We start from the raw sequence: 18,615 nt of genomic DNA on the forward strand, positions 1-18,615 counted from the left end.
TCTACATTAAAATGAATTTGAACAAATTGGATGATCTGAACATTGAATTAAAGCAGTCTAAAATGGTCCAAATTATTCATTGAATTGGATTGGACCTGGTCTATTTGTAATAGACTCACATTGGACTGGATTGGATTGGACCAAATCTAATCTAATTGCCGAAGTTTTCATTTATGGAGATGGGCTCTAATCAATTCAAAAGTTTCACCGTTCATCTCTTCATTGTTGAGAGAGCAGCGACAAGAGACTTTCCAACACCAAGTAACAGCGGCGACCCCCTCCAACTCTCTCGTATCCTCTCTCTCCCTCTACTTTTTTTTATCTTTCTTCTTCTTCGTCCCACTCCCCACCACTATCACCGCCCAACCCATGTTTCTTCCCCCCAATCACCGCCACTACAACTCTTAGCAGCGGTGATTTGCCATCTCTCTGAGTCTATCTTCTTCTTCATTCAAGTCTCTCTTTCTGATCCCATTCTCCCCTATCGTTCTCTATCTCTTTCCCGTCTCATCACCGTCGCTGCAACGACGGATCTAAACTGGGCGGCAACCTCTCCTTCCCCCATCTCTTCTCTTCTCTTCCTCTCTCTCTCTCTCTCTCTCTTTCTTTCTCTCTCTCTCTTTCCTCTAGTCACTTTATTTGTTTTGTTTTGTTTTTCACTCTTTCTTTCTTCCTCATTCTTTCCATCATTCCCCGATGAGAAATCTTGATTGGTTGTTTGTCTTCTTCGTCTGGACGACGTCAATGAATAGAGCTCTCAATACAGAGTAGTAGTGGTAGTTCAACGTACTCACGCTATTGGTTTGAAGCCAGAGCATCATCTTTGGTTCTGACAGTCATCTGATTATCCTATGGCTTCCATCTTCATTTGAAGGCAAGTAAGCAATACCGAAATCCATTGATGTTCACCTGTTTCATTGACCGAGTGCATGCCAAAACCCAATCAGGTAATCCTATTCAATCCATATTTTCCCTATGGGTTGTTTCTTCTTTCACTATGTTTCTTTTTCTTGGCTTCCTCGATGGAATGGCGAACTTCTGGGTGGTTGCTGAAGCTGGTAATGGAGTAGTTGCTGATTCGGTTTCCTATGGAAGCTTTGACACCACCTAGTCTCACCATTGTTCTTTCATTGGATGCTTTATATATCATGTGAACTCGTTTTGAATATGCTAGAGAAGGGATCTCCCCCCTGTGTTATTTTCTTAAAGAGGGAGGTGGAGGAGATCGATTCCGGTACTAGGAGTCAATTTGGCCACAGAAATTAAGAGATCACATCTCCGCCCCACAAGGAGCCGCCCCACAATACATTCCGCCGTGTATTGTGAACGTCGACTGTGGCATTTTAGTAAAAGCATATGCAAATTAATTTAGAAAAGGGTAAAATAGGTATTTGAAAAATTTATGCATTGGTAAACGTTTTTTTGTCTGAATTAGTAACGGAAGAGGATTTTTATCATTATTTTAAAAGTTTAGGGGTGGTTTTTGCTAAAATAAAACTATAAAAGAGGTTTTTATGATTGTCAGGAGGTTTTTGTATCTTACCCTTTACCCATTTTTTAACATCAACCCGTGCATTAGACGGGTCTGTTATAGTTAAAAAAACCAAAACCTAACATACCTTATTGTTTTCTATAAAAACTAATAATTATCATATAATAGAAGTAAAACGGGCGTTGTTGGGTCAGTTATACTGCTCCCCAAGTCTAAAGCCCTTCGACTTCGTTAGAAAAACAAAAAAAATTTCAAAGACTTTGGGAAAATCAAATCCCTCTCGATCACGTTCCCAAGAGATCGGAACTGGTATTTGTTGCATTTTTTTTTTACAGAGAAATTCTAGTATTTTTTTTCTCGCTTGATTTACATTTCTTGCTTCTTCACTCGTTCTGGCGTTTTATTTTCTTCGTTTCCTTATTCTGCAATTATTCGTTTGAACTACTTCCGTTGTAGCTTCAAAATTTTAGGGTTTAAATTACAACTATTGGGATAAAGTTGTTGATCTCTGAAGATTGAGAAGGTTTGAAGCTTGATGGCATTTGTTTGCGTTTTTTTCTGACGATGATTTGGTTGCAGGTGTTCGTTATAGCAGCCAGGTCTCTATTTTCGGGTTTGTGAAGATGGTATGTCACTAGTTGATCTGTTTTTTAGGTTAGTCATTGCTGCTTCTTGTTTTGTAGGTATTCTCTTAGCTTTTTTCGCTGACTCGGTGTTATCATTGCAGCTCCCTCTTTCTCTGCTTAAAACAGCACAGGGTCATCCTATGGTAACAATCTTCTTCCTGTTGAAATGCATTTAGGGTTAGGATTTTGAGGTTCCATTGTCCATTAGAATGTACCAAAACTGGTTAAACTTTTCTAATCTTGTAGGACATCTTTTCTCTCTCTCTCTCTCTCGATTATATTTGTACGCTTTCAATTCGTTATCTTACGGTGATTATTTGTTGGCATAGTTAGTGGAGCTGAAGAATGGAGAGACGTACAATGGGCATTTGGTAAATTGCGACACTTGGATGAACATTCATCTACGTGAAGTCATCTGTACTTCGAAAGTACGTTCTTATTGTCTTTGAATTGAATCTGAGTTGCCTTTTAATCAGTAGTTCTGTCTTTTCTGATATGTAGTTTGGGTCTAACATGTAGGATGGAGACAGGTTTTGGCGAATGCCAGAATGCTACATCCGTGGGAATACAATCAAGTATCTCCGAGTTCCAGATGAGGTATGCCATAAGATTCTATGGCTTCCAGAATTTTCATTTTTATCCATACCTATTTCCTGTATTCATTCTATTCAGCTTCTCTGGGTTTTTTCTTCTTTGAATATTGGTTCATCATTAAAAGAACTCCCCAAGCTTTTAGTGCAAGCATTTTTTTTATTATTATTCCTGTTATGTACATTTGAAGGTCTTTTGTTTCTGCACACATCAAAGTGTGAACCCTTTTTTCTCCAACTTGGTTTGTTTAAAGAGGTTGCATTTTTGTTTTTGTGCCGAACTCATGAAAGGCATTGATCTGTCTTTGGAAGGCTTGTTCTTGTACAGCATTGAGCTATCCAAATACTCTCCTGAGTAACCAAAAGCCTTATATAGATAACCCAATATATTTTACTGTTTGTCATTTAAGAAACCAGGTCAGATTTTCTTGGTAATTGCTTGCAGTTTATTCCACTTACAGAGGTTCCACTAATCTCACAAATTTTATGTAGTGATATAACACTATTTTGGTGATAATGTGATGATTGAATAATTAATTTTTAATAAGCAGATTTCAAAAGGAAATATATATTCAAATGGTGATCCAGTACCATATGGAGGGCCTGCAAGGGGATTATAGCCAACATTCAATATATTACCAGGAGTTTGATCAGATTCACTTGAAGAATTTTAAGAGTTTCATCAACTATCCTACCACCACCTTGGAATCCCCTTCTATGATCAACCTTTGTATGTTCATTTCTTTTGCCCTTTTTACTCCTACCACAGCCAAAACTTCTGCCTTTAAGGAGTCACCTACACCAATCAACTTTCCCCCTATTTCTTTTATTAGTATTTCCTTCTTCCATCCTGGGGTGATGCATTTTAGCCAAATCAGACACTGGGATGCTCCTTAAGGCATTGTGCACTTGTTTTCACTAGTTGCTTTGGCAAAGGCATCATAATGATCTTTGCCAAGCACTAGATCCGGCTGTGGATCAGAAAGCCTTTTGTAGAAGCGTGCCTCTCTGGTGATATAGCATTGAGATTGGTTGCTTGCTGACCAGGCCCCCTCCCTTTGTGAATGAACAAGATGCCCGTTGCTATGAAATCTGTTGCATGTTGGGCTTAGCTGTTGTCATTTATCTTTTGTTTAAATTGATAATGAAATTTCATTCTGCCTCCTATCTTCTGAATCATTTTGTAGTTTCTTTTCTCTGATGAGCATTTCATTTAGGTTCTATTTGTAGGGCTGTTCACGGGTCGGGTTGGGTCGGTTTACTGGCGTTTTCCAACCGACCGACCTGGTCGGTTTACCTAGAAATGAAATCGAAACTGACCCAGTACTAAGTAAAACCAACCTACTCGGTTTGGGTCGGTTTTGTGAATGATTCTCTCGGTGTGAACGGTAAAGGATTCAAGTCTAAGAAAGCAAAGGCTGGATGCCTGGAAATTAAAAATGATTTGATAGATTAAAACTGATATTTTATATATCAGAAATTTTATATATAATATATATTTCTGAAATAAAGCTGAAATATATATATATATATATCCACAAATATATATCTGAAATATATATATATATATAGTAAAACTGAAATATATCAGATATATATATATATATAAATAATATCTGAAATATATTATATATATAATATATATCTAAGTTGGTTCGGGTCGGTTCGGTTTCGGTTTTCACACATGAAAACCGAAACCAAACCGAACCATTGGTTTATGTTTTTTTGTAACCCGAAACTGACCGGTGCTGAAGAAAAACTGGCCAACTCAGGTTGGATCGGACCGGGTTGGTCGGTTTGGGTCTTGTTATGAACAGCCCTGTCTATTTGTTTACTGTATTAGAGAGCTTAAACTAATTATAAAAATAGGGGGGTTAAATGGTTGTTTCCTTTTTACTTCAGATATATTAGTTCAACCATGATGTAGTTTTACTAGCTGCATGAGTTTGCTTCTTCTGAACCGACAATGTTTTCTTTTATGGTTTTAAGTTAATTTGCTAAATAAGAGCACCACTCATCATTGGATATTGTATGGGCATAGTTTCTTTTGTGCTTGTTTGTTGATCTTTAAGTTGATTTTTTTTCTCAGAGATGCCCTATTTCAATCTTTGTTTTTTATTTCTTTCAATTTAGTTGCTTATTTTCTCTGTAGTGTTGGTCTGAAATCATCATGTGAACTCCTCGAAAGGTCTACCATAAAAGAAAGGCTAGCTTTTGTTTGTTCTCTAGCTTTTAGCATCTATATTTTCTAGATTGATCCTTTAAAATTATTATGTTGAGTCTGTTGACACACTGTTTGATTGAAATATCAAAAGATGTTTAAGAAATGGTTTCAGCCAATAATCCTATTGAAAATTTTCAATTAATTCATATTGACTTTATTCTGAAAATTTAATTATTATTTGAAATACAGTGGTACATACAAAATATGAGATCTTTCAATGTTGACAATATCTACGAAGCACAGTGTGGATCTTATAGAAGTCTTGCATGTACTTATGCCATAGAAATTAAAGGGTCTAAAAAAATTAGGAAGTTAATGGTTTATAAATTTTTTCACATGTTTTTTTTTTGAAAAATTATGAGGCTTATTTCTTGTTTTCCCCCAAGTCTTATGTCTCAGAATACACAAGGATTATGCCTCTTCTTTGTAGGTTGAACTGCCTCATCTTTGCATCATAATTGCATCTGTAACATATTATGTCTATCCTTGTTGGGGCCATACTTAACCTTTAAATTTTATTCAAAAGCATAATTTCTTGGATTTCTTTGGACAGAAATATCCTACTCTTTTATTTGTAGGGTGGTGTCTTATTTGGCCAATCATGAGCTGTGGTTCATCCTAGCTTTCTCATGATATGGAACCTAGTTTTAATTTTCTCATGGATACGTCTTGGTTACCTTGGCACATACCTGTGGAACATGGTATGAGAGGGTTTCAACAGAATCCTATAAATTTGGATTTGAAATTATCAGTTCATAATAACCAATGATAAATCAAATCTCCCAATTAGTGTATCCCTTTTTCCTGAGCCTAACATGTGGTGCGATGTATTCACATGGTCACAATACTTTCTTGTGGCCTTCCAATAAAACACTAACATGCTATCAATCAAAAGAAAAAACAAATCACCCAGTGGATGACTGTGTGATTTGATTTCAATTAGTTTATGTGGTCTAAACACTTTATTGTGACCCTCTCCATTAAGTCATAAACATGCTAATAATCAAACTTAAATCCAAATAACCTTGCAAGTGCATGCCTAGGTGATTTGGTTTTGACTAATCCACATGGTCAACACACATTTTTACAACCCTCGAATGAAACATAGACATTCTTTTAATCAAATGAAAGGCAAAATTACCCAATACCCAGTGAGTGCATGCTTGTTATTGCTGCTCCAAGTGATACATGAACTACCTGCTATCATATGATAAAATGGAAACTACTTCTAGGATCTACCACCTTACTAGGAATATCAAAAAATATGAAGGTAACTTAACATGTGGAGCAATGAGTTCACACAATCTTAACATTTTCTTGTGGCCTCTAAAAAACCTATACATGCTACAAGTCAAAGGATAAACCAAATCACCTAGCGAGTGCATGACTGGTGATTTGTTTTGTTTTTGTTTTTTTGGATCAGCAACACGGGGTAATTTGATTTTCATGACTTCACATAGTCACAACAGTTTCTTGTGACCATAATCATAAAAAAAAGTTTCTTGTGACCATCCAATAAAATACAAACATTCTCCTATCAATCAAACAAAGAACCAAATAACCCAGTGAAGGCATGCCATGCTTGCTACTGCTACACCAAATGACACAAGAACAACCCGCTATCATATAAAATAGAGACTACCTGTAGGATATACTACCTAACTATGCAATCTGGTAATACCGAAGTAGTTAAACATGGAGAGTGATGCCTAGGTGATAAAGCGTTCATGGAGGGTCGCCTCACTTAACCGCAAAGATATTTTTTACACAATGCTCTTGGATACTTTTATATTCTTAACGTTCTGAGATTATAATAATGAAACAAACATTATTACACTAAGTTATTTAATTTGAGTTAAATACTTGTTTCTTTTTATTATTTTTCTTATTTGTTAGGGTTCAATGAAGATGTACACTGTCTTGAACCCTTGAAGACTGCAAAAGTAATGTTGTCAAAATCTTACAATTTACGATACGATTCACGATTTGAATCATGAATCCCAAGGGTTTCGATTCGAATCTTATGTCTGAATCCTTTTCTACGATTTTTGTTTGAATCCTACGATTTGATTCATAAATCTTACGATTTTTACAATTCACTACGATTCAAATAAATTCAATGAAGAATTAGTTTTCTACTTTGTTTTTTTTTTTTTGTTTATGTTTAGTTTTGCCATGGGACACTTTTTTTTAAAGCCCTTACTAGAAAATGATTTATTTACATTAGTCAAGACTAGAAAATTGAGTTTATTTTCTATCATATGTAGATTAAAGGGGCGCTATATGTAGATTTGTTTGATTTTCAAGTCAAACTTGATTATATCATCTTAGGATTCTATTGTATAAGTGGTAAGTTCTATTGTTTTAAGTAGATATATGTAGATATAGATAAAAAAATGCGGTAAAGTCACTTTCCTATATACATTTAGCCTTTTAATATATCTATATATAATTTTTCTGACAGGTTCATAAAAATTAGAAACAATCTTATTCACGATTCAATTCAATTCAATTAAACTCTCTACGATTTACGATACGATTACGATTTTCAAAACATGCAAAACCTGAACTAAAGCATGGAAGAACTCAAAATTCTTCTTGTTGATTTTCTTCTTCCATTAAAAATAAGAAAAATGAAAGCTCTTTACTCCTCCCTCTTCCTTCCCATACTCCTCTTGAAGAGGCTTACGGCTCCTTGTGCTCAGTAGGCTTACACCTCTTGTGTTCTGAAGCACACTTCATGCCTCCAGGTAGTGGAACAACTTACATCATGCCTCATTTAAAACATTGAAGTGGTTGACATATGTTTCCTACTTTATGTCAACCACTGGAAACTGTAGCAATGAATTTTCTGTTACATGGGGGTGCTTGATATGGAAGATTTAGATTGTCCATCTAGTGTTTGGGGAGGAAGAAGCTTTGTATTAACATTGTATATGGTTTGTTCAGCTTTGCTACATATCCACCATGCGTTGCATCCTTTCCATTTGAAGCATAACTACTTAGGCAACAAGGTAAAACCCTTGAACAAGATAGGCCCACTGTACACTTTTCATAATTCCATATCACAAGCAACATGAAATAACATAAAACATCTTTAGAGAAAGAACATTATAACTAACATTAATAAATACTACCAAGTAATTCTTCTAAAGTCATTAAAAATATACACAAGGAGGTATTGTGAAAGAATAGGGCAAAGCCTGTATGACTTTGCTGTTTCTTGATGTGGTTTGGTGTGGGGTGGTTTCTTGTTTATTTGTTTTTTCCTGGCTTTGTGTTGCATTGTCGGATGGTTTTCTTGGTGGTCTTTACCTCTTTTATGTTGGAATGTTTTTTTCTTTTTTTCCTTTTAGGTGGATTAGAGATTTAGGGGTCTTCTTTGTGTATAGGTTCTTTTGTAAAGTGGGTTGGGGGAGGGTGCTAGGTTGGTCCACTTTTTTCTAATATTTGGGTGCAATTGCGTCTGTTAATTTTTTATACAAAGGGCCTGGCCTCTTATTAGTCTGAACATTATTATTCAATTCTTTTATGTTTGTGAGTACTTGATTCACTTGATTGTCAGCTTTGACTAAAAGATGGCTGAGGTATTCCATCAATGATGGAGTTGTAAAACATTTGACAGGTATTTTTGTGGTATTTAGTATTATTGTTTACTGAACTCTTGCTTTGCTAGTCTTCTTTCTATATTAGCTTTCTGACCTGTAAGTATGCTTTATTTATTTTAGGCTTGATAGGACATCACATCAGAACACATTTAACATGATTGGTGTGCTGGCCCTTGACAGTCCAATTAAGTGTCTAGACATTTTTCTTAGCACATCAATGATTTTGGTGTTATTGGAAGTTGTGCTGCAACAATATTAATAAAATTTACATCTAGTTTATAGTATGATCACCATTTACATGTGATTGACTATACAAATATGTTATTCTGTCCGATGGCTCAAGGGGTCATGACAAATGCCTTGTTATGTTGTAGCTTCACGGTTTCTATTTAAACTGATTATGGTCATGTTGGATTTGCTTTCTAGGTGATTGACAAAGTCCAGGAAGAAACCAAGAGCCGTTCAGGTATATATTTGCCTCTTTTTGGTTATATTTGTTGAATGGGCTGGTAATTTATTAATTGATTATAATGTAGGTCATATTCTAGTTTTTTGAATCCTTTCTTTGAAGCATATAATCTTCCTTTTTTATTGGGGGGGGGGGTTCCGTTTTTTAACTATTATTTAGTCAGCTGGAGTTATTTGATCCTTTCCTAGATTGGTATCATGGTATGTACTTGTGTCTGTCCTCCCCATTATCAAAAGGGTGCTCTTCCCTTCACCTGGATGCATTAATCTCGAAGGCTTAGTTTGGGTAGAGTACAAATACAAATATACAGTGCAAAACTTTAAGTTGTATTTCTAAACCTTGTATTTGCACTATACATATTTGTATTTGTACGCTCTCCAGGCTGAGCCTTAAGCGTAATTGCTATTGATCTTCTGTTTTTTGCTTTATTTGTTTGGTACATATATTTTTCAAGTCCACTCATCGAAGCATCCCATGCATTGGAAAGTCCGTAAGTAGAACCTTCTGGTTTTTACATGTTTCGTGTGAGAATTTTAATTTGAGTTTATTGGCAATTGATTTTTCAGATAGGAAGCCCCCTGGAGTGGGCCGTGGGAGAGGAAGAGGGAGAGAGGAGGGTGCCAGTGGGAGGTCAGCAAAAGGCATTGGGCGTGGACAAGATGATGGAGGTGCTAAAGGCATGGGTGGACGTGGTAAGGGTGGAGCTGGTGGCAAGGGTGGTGCTAACAGAGGTATGATATTCCTGTTTCTCATTATATTGTTAAACGTGAAAAATGAGAATTATGGATCCCTTTTCTGACAGAAACCATATGCATGAGCTCACATAATTCAGTAAGTTCCCTTAATGTAACTAAAACGCAAATCCTATCCTCAGTGAAGAAAGAAACCAAAGAATTAATTTGCTATGGAAGGCAATCCTCTATTAAGAATTTCCCTTAAAGAGCTGCAAGCTCGTTGGCTGAAGTTACTCTCGCAAGGCCGTTTTCTTTTTCACAAGTATCTTATAGATTCTTTTCCTATATCAGGTGGGGGGCGTGGCCGTGGCTAGTGGGACTGAATTATGCACTGAAAGGAGAAGAATTGTCGCTTTTAAAGGCATTTTGTTCCTTATGTTCCAACTCCAAGGTGAAAAGAATAGTGGTGGATCTTTAACAAAATCATGTACTACATTAATGGTTGGAGAGAAGGATTGCTTTAGAGCACCGGATGTAGTATAGGAGGAAGAAAAAGCATGTTTCCTTGTTTGCTTTGTCTTCTTAGCTGTTTGTGTTTAAGATCGTATTATATGGAATAACTTAAAGGACACATTGTACCCGTCTGGTTTTTTTATTTATAACCAGCAAAGATTCTGACAATGACAAGATCCATTCTTGCTGCTACAGAGCACTAGTCTGAAACTTTACTTGACCCATCCGAGTTCGATCTTCTGAACAAAGTCTTATTCTCCATTAAATATTAGTGGTTGGAGTTGGTTTCTCCCAAGGGTCCATTAATTTATTAACAGTATTCTAATCTGAGCTCGGTCTACATCCAATTGATATGGTTTGTTTCTAATTTGAATAACTCGTGAATCAAATTTGGATACGAGTAATATCTAATTCATCCATTCCTTTTTTTTCCCATAGAAATTTCCATCCATTTAGAGCGTTAAAAGACGGGAAACAAAATGCGTTTTTTCAGCTCATCTTTCGGATTTCTAATCCTTCAATTTCTAGGCATACATTCGACAGGAGTGTAGGACTAATAAGGTGACTTTTGCTGGTTTGGCAGTTTTTTTTTTTTCGTTTTGAAAAACAAAATCCTGCACAAGTGAAACTCCTCTAAATGTTTCTTGTTAATATCCTCGATAGTGGAATGCCGAGCATTGGGGTTATCCTGAATCCGTGTTTGAACACACGATGCCTTGGAACTGATCCAATGCCTGTGGGGCCTAGTTTGCTTGGAACAAAACGAAACTTTTGGGCCCCAAGAAAATTTGGTGACTACAAAAGCACAAGCACCTATTTTAATATTTAACGAGAAAAAGGGTCGAATTAACTTAGCTAGGATTGAAGGGATCGGCGTATCAGGTATCACCCTTAAAATCTGTCCCATCTGCCGTTTTCGAGAAAACTTAATCTTATATCTGTAGAGCTACAGACTTGCGAGAAACCAGAAACTGTTCATCGTCAACTGGGTATTCTAAACTTTGATATATCCCTGATTTCAGCTACTTTCCGTTCTAACACTCACTGATTCTGATGCATTTATAAACATGTAGCCGCTCAGAATGATGTGGACTTGTTTACTTTGTAATTCTAGTAAATCAATAGGCCCCCAGAGCTACCAGGAAACATGACAATTTAATCCAAGTGCGAGGAGAATTTACTAGTAAGGATGGTGTCTCTTTTTGTGAATTTTTGTTGACTTCATAGCAAGTGAACTTGAGATCCAAGAACGTTTTATTTCGGAGGATTCATCTGACACCCAGCAACACAAGCGACCATCCTCACCCCCCGTCCATCCAAAAATGCCTTGTGTACGAGCTGGCCCACCATGCAGGCTTGACAAAGATAGCACAGTCCTCACAACCCGTGTGTCCGCCCTCGAGTGTAGCTTCTGGAGGGCCTATTTCTCCCATTCCCTTGTAATTTATAGGAAAGTATCCCAACGTGCCAGTATTTGTCCCACCAATCACCCACAAACGATCATTGGCCTCTGAATATTGGCAATCAACAAAGTAATCAACCTGAAGACAGACAAAATGCTATAATAAGGACAAAATGTTGTCTAATTCATCTGAGTACATTATACTCTACAGACACTCCCTCAAGATGGATCAGGGCCTAGCATATTGTATCTTGTGCTATAAGGATAATGCAAGCTTAGATTTGAAGCCTATATCATCAATAAAAAAGCTTTTTTGATGTAAAATTGTCTTTCTCAAGACAAGACTGGTACAAATCCAAAATGTGAAACGGCATAGTTGAAGTTTTATAAATTACAATTACTTCAGTAAGCCCCCAAATTTTTATGATTCAAACTAGGATAACAGGATGGATTATTTGGTTCAATTCATGTAAAAGTTAGAGCAGAAATTTCTTGTGCCAGTATTTTTTCCTTGTTCTTTAAATGTTTCTTTTTGGAGGTGGGGGAACATCTAGTTGCATTCAGAGAAGTTGGAGCATACAAGCCCCAATAGCAGAAATGTGTGACTGGGCCCATCCCAATTTGTCTAATTTATCAAAAATGGAGTCTGAAAAAATCACTCTCCAAATTTTAATTGCATAGGTAGAAGTTTTAGAAAGAAAAACTGATACCATGCTAAAAGGGGCTCCTCAGGTTCCACAAAGAAATAGCTCACACAAGGTGAGTGTTAAAAGGGGCTCCTATAGAAGACCAGCCAATTGACAATTTTTATGCTTAAAATTTTGGATTTTTTATTGATCCCTCCACCTCAGAAATTTTTATGAGTTTGTATAGTTGAGAATAGTGACAGGTGGGAGAATCTATCACAATTTAAAGGGGTACTGTAGCATAAGTGGGAGTTTGGGACAATACATTCAGAAAACCAATAAAATTTTACGAGGGGGAGAAAACCATAAATTTCCCTAAAATTTTTCAATCATAATGTCAGCATCATCTAAGTCCTGTTCCAACTATATGGGGGGTTCGGCTACATGAAACCCATTTTGCTGTTTAGTTCTACTCACACCCTAACATGAGCATAGAAAGACACTTCAGGATCCATGTTCATAAATGTTTTGCAAAGATTTTAATGCCGGCAACCTGATACAACCCTCTATCTGGGCTTGGGACTGGCAATGCAAGACAAGCTCAAAATTTTCAATTGTGATGTATAGAACAATAGATGATAAATGAACGTAGCAGCTATGTTGTATGGTGTGGAGTGTTGGGAAGTTAAGAAGCATCATACCAAAAAATGGGTGTGGCAGAAATGTGAATGCTTTGATGGATGAGTGGTAAAGCTAGAAAGGACAAGGTCAGAAATGAAGTCATACAAGGAACCTAGGAGTAGCTTAAATAGATGATAAAATGAGAGAAAGTAGACTGAGTTGGTTTGGTGACGTGCATAGAAGACCATCCCTAGCACCTGTTAAAAGTGATCTATTGCAAGTTTAAGGAGCTAGAAAAATTACTAGTAAGAAATGATTTAATAACCCATAAATTAATGATGTATATGGCACGGAGCAGAATATGGAGAAACAGGACTCGTATAGCCAACCCCATTAATTGGGACAGGGCTTAGATGATGATGAATGTACAAAAAAATAATTTTGTGAAAAAGTAACATAAGTTGTATGACCATATGCTTCTAGCAATCTAGTGAATTAAAGGATCAAACATTCTATTTCAGGAAACAAGACTGGCTCACATGATTTAGGATCCAGCTTTTTGAGGCAGATGAACGAGCATCCTCAAAGTTGGCTTCATTTTTCCATTTCTCCAGTCCCATACACTGCAGGGGAAAATAATTAGCCTAGAAGACAAAATAAACATTCCAATAGAATCAAATATAAAAATAGTAGACAATATATATTGGCATGGGATTTTCTGGTTGGGTCATCCAGCCTAGAGATACATCCAGGAATAATCTGTGGCACCCTAGGTAGTGGCCAAAAGGGCATTTCCTGTGCTCCACCTATTCATGAGGCAACTGCAAATCCAAAAGGAGCTGCCATTGTGGCATTGTGAAATGGAGTCCTTCATCCATGCATTTCTTAATTAAACAAAAGTTTTCAATTGTTAGCATCACCAGGTAAGCTTCTAATGCATGTGTAGAGAGCTGAGGTAAAACATAAGGAGGTGAATCACTGAGAAAAGTATTCTACACACTCCTAATGTAGACCTCCTATCATCTAAGCATCCTGTCCAGTCTGCATCTATATAGGATTTTAGCTTCAGATTCTCATGATTTGAGAAAAGAATGCCTCTACCAGGGTGCTTTTTCAGATATGCAAGTATTCTCTCAATAGCTTCCTAGTGTTGAACCCGAGGTGCATGCATGTACTGACTCACAACACTGACAGCATAAAAAATATTTGGTCGTGTCATACACAAATATAATAGTCAGCCCACCATTCTTTGATATCTCCCCACACTCAGAGTCCCCTTCAACTACCAAGTGCTGAACTCCTAATTGTTCTGCAATCTGAATACCTTGTACCACCACTAACATCTCAGCTCTATTGGAGTCTCCTATTCCCAGGGGGCCTGAAAACAATGCTAATATTTTTGCTTCCATTACCTCTCAGCACCGCTCCTATCCCTGATGGGCCTAGGTTTCCTTGGCTGCTTCCATCAAAATTCAGCTTTACCCATCCTTCAGGTGGAGGCATCCACACTACAGATTTCCTGTCCTTCCTTGTATGGCTGTTAGCCACAGCTATCCAGTTTCTCCAAAAATCATCAAAGGAGAATGTATGAAATAAGAAAGTTAATTGTTGTTATCCAGAAGTTACCATTGTTGTGAATATATAGATTCATTCCACATGTGAATAAAGAAATAACATTGGTAATCATCAAAAGAATAACAAAAATACCGTACCTGAGATTGACACCCACAAGCAAGAAGGTTATCGTTGGACCCACCAAAAGAAAAGCTGAATATTTCTTGGGATGAACCAGCCCTTAATGAGCATACCTAACATGCATATATTTAAACCATTAAAAGGATGAATGAAGATCTTTATAGAAAATCAACATATTTGAGATTAAAACTGCACATTCAAGTAAGAACACGGACCAGCCTATGGTGTATATGCAATCTTGTTGTTGTAATCAAAATTTTAGAATGCCTACTGATCTTAATTTTGACAATGCACTATATCAAGTCCTTATAAATTGTAAAATTCTTTCTTGACCACCAAGGTCTAATAACCAAAACCAGCAAAACTAATCTCACATTCCAAAATGATTTTTTAGACTGCAAACTAATTATATATTGAAAGCCAAATGGATGACCCAATTCAATATCTTGTAGTCGGCAATCATCTCCAAAGGTAAAAGACATGTTATACTATATATGACATAACTGTGTGTTAGATATTAAATTATTGATGCTACACTTTTCTCCTTGAAAATTATCACTGGAGCGTCACTAACCTATCGATTAGGTAGCTTTTTTCCTCCACGTACAAATACTTTATACAATACATCTAAGTTATATTCCTAGTTTAAAATATAATATGCTTTTAAATTTCCTTCCTCTTATTTCTATTTTCATTTCTCTAGTCATGCCTCAATTTGGAGATGGAACTGCACAAGGTTAACATTGAGCCAATTTAAAAAACAAAATGCCTCTAAAAGCTGCAAAATATTATTCATAATTTATTTTTAGGGAAAATTGCTGAAACCCCCCTGAAGTTTGGTAATTGCAATCACCTCCCCTGAACTTTCTGGCATAGCTGCAAGTAGACCCCCTCTGGTAGAATCTTCTAAAAAGAGGCATGAAAATGTCCAAAATACACATGCAATTATTTTTAACAAAAATGTTTATTTTCCAAATTTTCTATTCATATGAATTACTACCCCAAACCCTTTCTCTTTTCTGAAATCGACTTATTTTCCAAATTTGCCATTCATATCAAGCACTCAAATGTAAAGCTACAACTTTAAATTCTCTTTGTTTTTGCAGTTCATAAAGTATGTGTTGTTTTTCTTGTAGAAATCTGCCTCAATAGTAAATGCATGGATATTTTGGACATTTTTATGCCTTTTTTAGAAGATTCTACCAGAGGGGGTCTACTTGCAACTGTATCAAAAAGTTCAGGGGAGGTGATTGCAATTACTAAACTTCAGGGGAGGTTTCAGCAACGGTCAGAAACTTCAGGGAAGGTTTCAGCAATTTACCCTTATTTTTGTTCATTAACTTGATGTGGAGTTGGGTTGACATATACCACCTTCATTGTGCCAATAGAACACCAAAACGAAATGTTACTATGTTGGGTTGACATATTTTTCATATTTTAACAGTTATCATTATTTTATTTTAATTTGTTTCATTGTTCACTGAGAAAGCATGCTAATTGAACAAAGTTTAGCCAAGTGCAATACCTCATCTCGCAAGTCACGGGTTGTCTGGGAAAGGTATCCGTGTGTGTTCTATGTGCCTATTGCCTAGGACCAAGTTGAATGCATGGAAAGTTCAACAGCAAAAGCATCAGACCTGCTTGAAGGTCCTTGTGTCCCAAGACCTAATAGTTCTATCAGATGAGCAAGAATGGAAAAGATGCGGAGTTGATGGGCCTGAAAATGAGATCTGGTGGATGGTATTAGAATGTCCCTTACACTCTCCAAGATACTGGCCTGTCCCCGGGGAGTAAAGTTTAACAGTGTTTGTTGATAAAGACACCGCCAAAGATGAATTCCCCTGGCTTGCATTCAGAGTGATGAAATCAAAAGAACAGGGCTTATGTAATCCAGTAATCAATAAAATTACTATAATGCGAGATATGCAATTCAAGCAATTGGTAAAAACATTGGAACAAAGAAATGAACATTCTTGAAGGATCCAAACAGAGAACAGATGGAAGACAAACTAAACAGGCAAAAATAAATATAAGAAACTAAACAGGAACAGCAAAAACCTTTAATTGTTTACTTATTTTTGATAAACAAATAAAGAACCCTTGTTCCCTCGAAAGTCGATTAGTGTGAAATGACAACAGAATAAAAAAAAAACTTGGAGCTCATGTCTTGCTTATGAACAGTCTCACCGTCATTATCCCGTTCCAAGTGAATTCACAAACGAGAGTGACCGTAAACCAATTTTCAACAATGCGATGAGTTTGTTCCTTTACCAGAAAATGAAGAATGAGCTGCTTACTAAATTAGTTTAAATTCTTTCTCACTTCCTCGAAATAGGGAAAAATCAATTCCGTAACTAAGAAGAAAATGAATAAAAGAACTGTCTGGGAAACCAGAACCAGAGAGAGACAGTTTATTTACCTCGAAACGATTTGAAATACGTAATCGTCGCCGAAGCTTGTCTGAATCGAGTTTTTCATGCTCAGACGCTTAAATGAGTTCGAATTATTAGGAGCAGGAGGCTCTTCGATATCCATTTCCATCTCGTCTCTCAGACAAAGGCTCAGAATGCGCCACTGAGCAACTACGAACCAGTGTACAAGAAAATAAATATAAATTAAAATTAAAAAAAAAATCAATTACAAAAAAAAAAATCTTATTACCCATCTATGCTACTTTAAAAATTACTAATGGATTCAAGAATATTTCTAGAATTTTCTAAGGATAATATTTATCTTCTATATTTAAATTTAATGATAAAAAAATAAGGGCAAATAGGGCAATTGGTTCTTAATATTAAATGAGTTGAAAAGAGTTAATTTAAAGATATTCAATGCATTCAATTATCTCTCATTAAATCCAACATTTAAGTTATTAACATGCATTCATGTTCATTGAATCATATATTTAATTCATTTTTATTTCTTATCATCATTAATTTCTATTAATTAAATCCATATTTAATAAATTAATAATTCAATTAACATAAAATCTTATACTTCTAAAATCTACCTAGCAAAAATAGTGTTTTCATCTAAGTGGTTGTAACAAATTAAATCATTTTGGGTCAAATGGGTTAATTCATATTACCACGATTAAATAATAAAATTAAAAAATAGATAAAATTAAAAATTAAAAAAAATGGGAACATTTTTAACATATATATTAAACAACAATAAGTGTGTTAAATAAGAAATGTTTTTATTAATGATGAAAATGGAATGTAAAATTTAAAACCAACTGAAAATAAAAATATTTTTCTATTCTCTTCATTAAATCCTATATTTAAAATATATTTTTCTCATCATTAAATTTTTGTAATTAAATCCACAATATTAACTTTAATAGTATAAAAATAAATATTCTGAAAAGTAATTTGAAAACAAAATCATTTTCTTCCCTCTCGGTAGTGGGCAAGCAATTTGACCATTTGGGGTCAAATGGATTAATAAATAATGTCATAATTAAATAATAAAAAATTAAAATAAATAACTATGAAATGCAAGAAGTATTTTTATTAATGATGAAAATGGAAAGCCAATTTCAAAATCTACCTATAAATTAAATGATGTCATAGTCAAATAATAAAATTTTTAATAATAGAAAATACAAAGAATCACAAAAACAAAAAAATAAGAGAAAACTTTGGATACATAACTAATGTTATATATTTATAAAAAATAAAATATTGGGTACATTTCTAATACTGTACATTCATTATATTGAACAAAAATAAGTTTTATACATAAGAAATAATTTTATTAATGATGGAAATGTAATACAAAATTTAATATCAACCTAGAAATCAAACAATTTTTATTTTTAGATGGTGGGTTAGTGGTTTGAGTAAAATGATACCATAAACAAACAAAAATTAAATGTGATAAGTAAAAAATATTTTATATAATGTAAATGAAATATATAATTTAAAGGAAAAATTATAGTCAAAGTTGGTTGTACATTTAAAATTATGTTGCAAGTTGGTCCATAAACCAACCAAACTCTGAAAACTAGCTTTACATTTCAAATTATAAAAACCCCCACTATGTCATCAGAGGCTTATGTGGTTGTTACCAC

At 35.3% G+C, this 18,615-nt stretch overlaps 2 protein-coding genes across 2 annotated transcripts; one reads left to right on the forward strand and one right to left on the reverse strand.

The window, feature by feature from the left end:
* The first annotated feature begins 1,643 nt into the window (after positions 1-1,643).
* On the forward strand, positions 1,644-10,388 carry LOC104598968 (putative U6 snRNA-associated Sm-like protein LSm4). The gene is made up of 8 exons (XM_010261295.3): positions 1,644-1,801; positions 2,072-2,118; positions 2,220-2,261; positions 2,448-2,546; positions 2,638-2,715; positions 8,967-9,006; positions 9,576-9,740; positions 10,035-10,388. The coding sequence occupies exons 2-8, from the start codon at positions 2,116-2,118 to the stop codon at positions 10,055-10,057; spliced, it is 450 nt and encodes a 149-aa protein (XP_010259597.1). The 5' UTR covers positions 1,644-1,801; positions 2,072-2,115; the 3' UTR covers positions 10,058-10,388.
* Positions 10,389-11,026: 638 nt separating this feature from the next.
* Positions 11,027-17,146, reverse strand: LOC104599063 (WD repeat-containing protein GTS1-like). The gene is made up of 5 exons (XM_088902264.1): positions 16,960-17,146; positions 16,178-16,385; positions 14,558-14,653; positions 13,385-13,468; positions 11,027-11,737 (listed from the first exon to the last, which is right to left on the reverse strand). The coding sequence occupies exons 1-5, from the start codon at positions 17,079-17,081 to the stop codon at positions 11,498-11,500; spliced, it is 750 nt and encodes a 249-aa protein (XP_088758390.1). The 5' UTR covers positions 17,082-17,146; the 3' UTR covers positions 11,027-11,497.
* Positions 17,147-18,615: the final 1,469 nt, after the last annotated feature.

The sequence above is a fragment of the Nelumbo nucifera genome, chromosome 3, assembly GCF_055504915.1.
Source record: "Nelumbo nucifera cultivar China Antique chromosome 3, China Antique-T2T, whole genome shotgun sequence".
Lineage (NCBI taxonomy): Eukaryota > Viridiplantae > Streptophyta > Magnoliopsida > Proteales > Nelumbonaceae > Nelumbo > Nelumbo nucifera.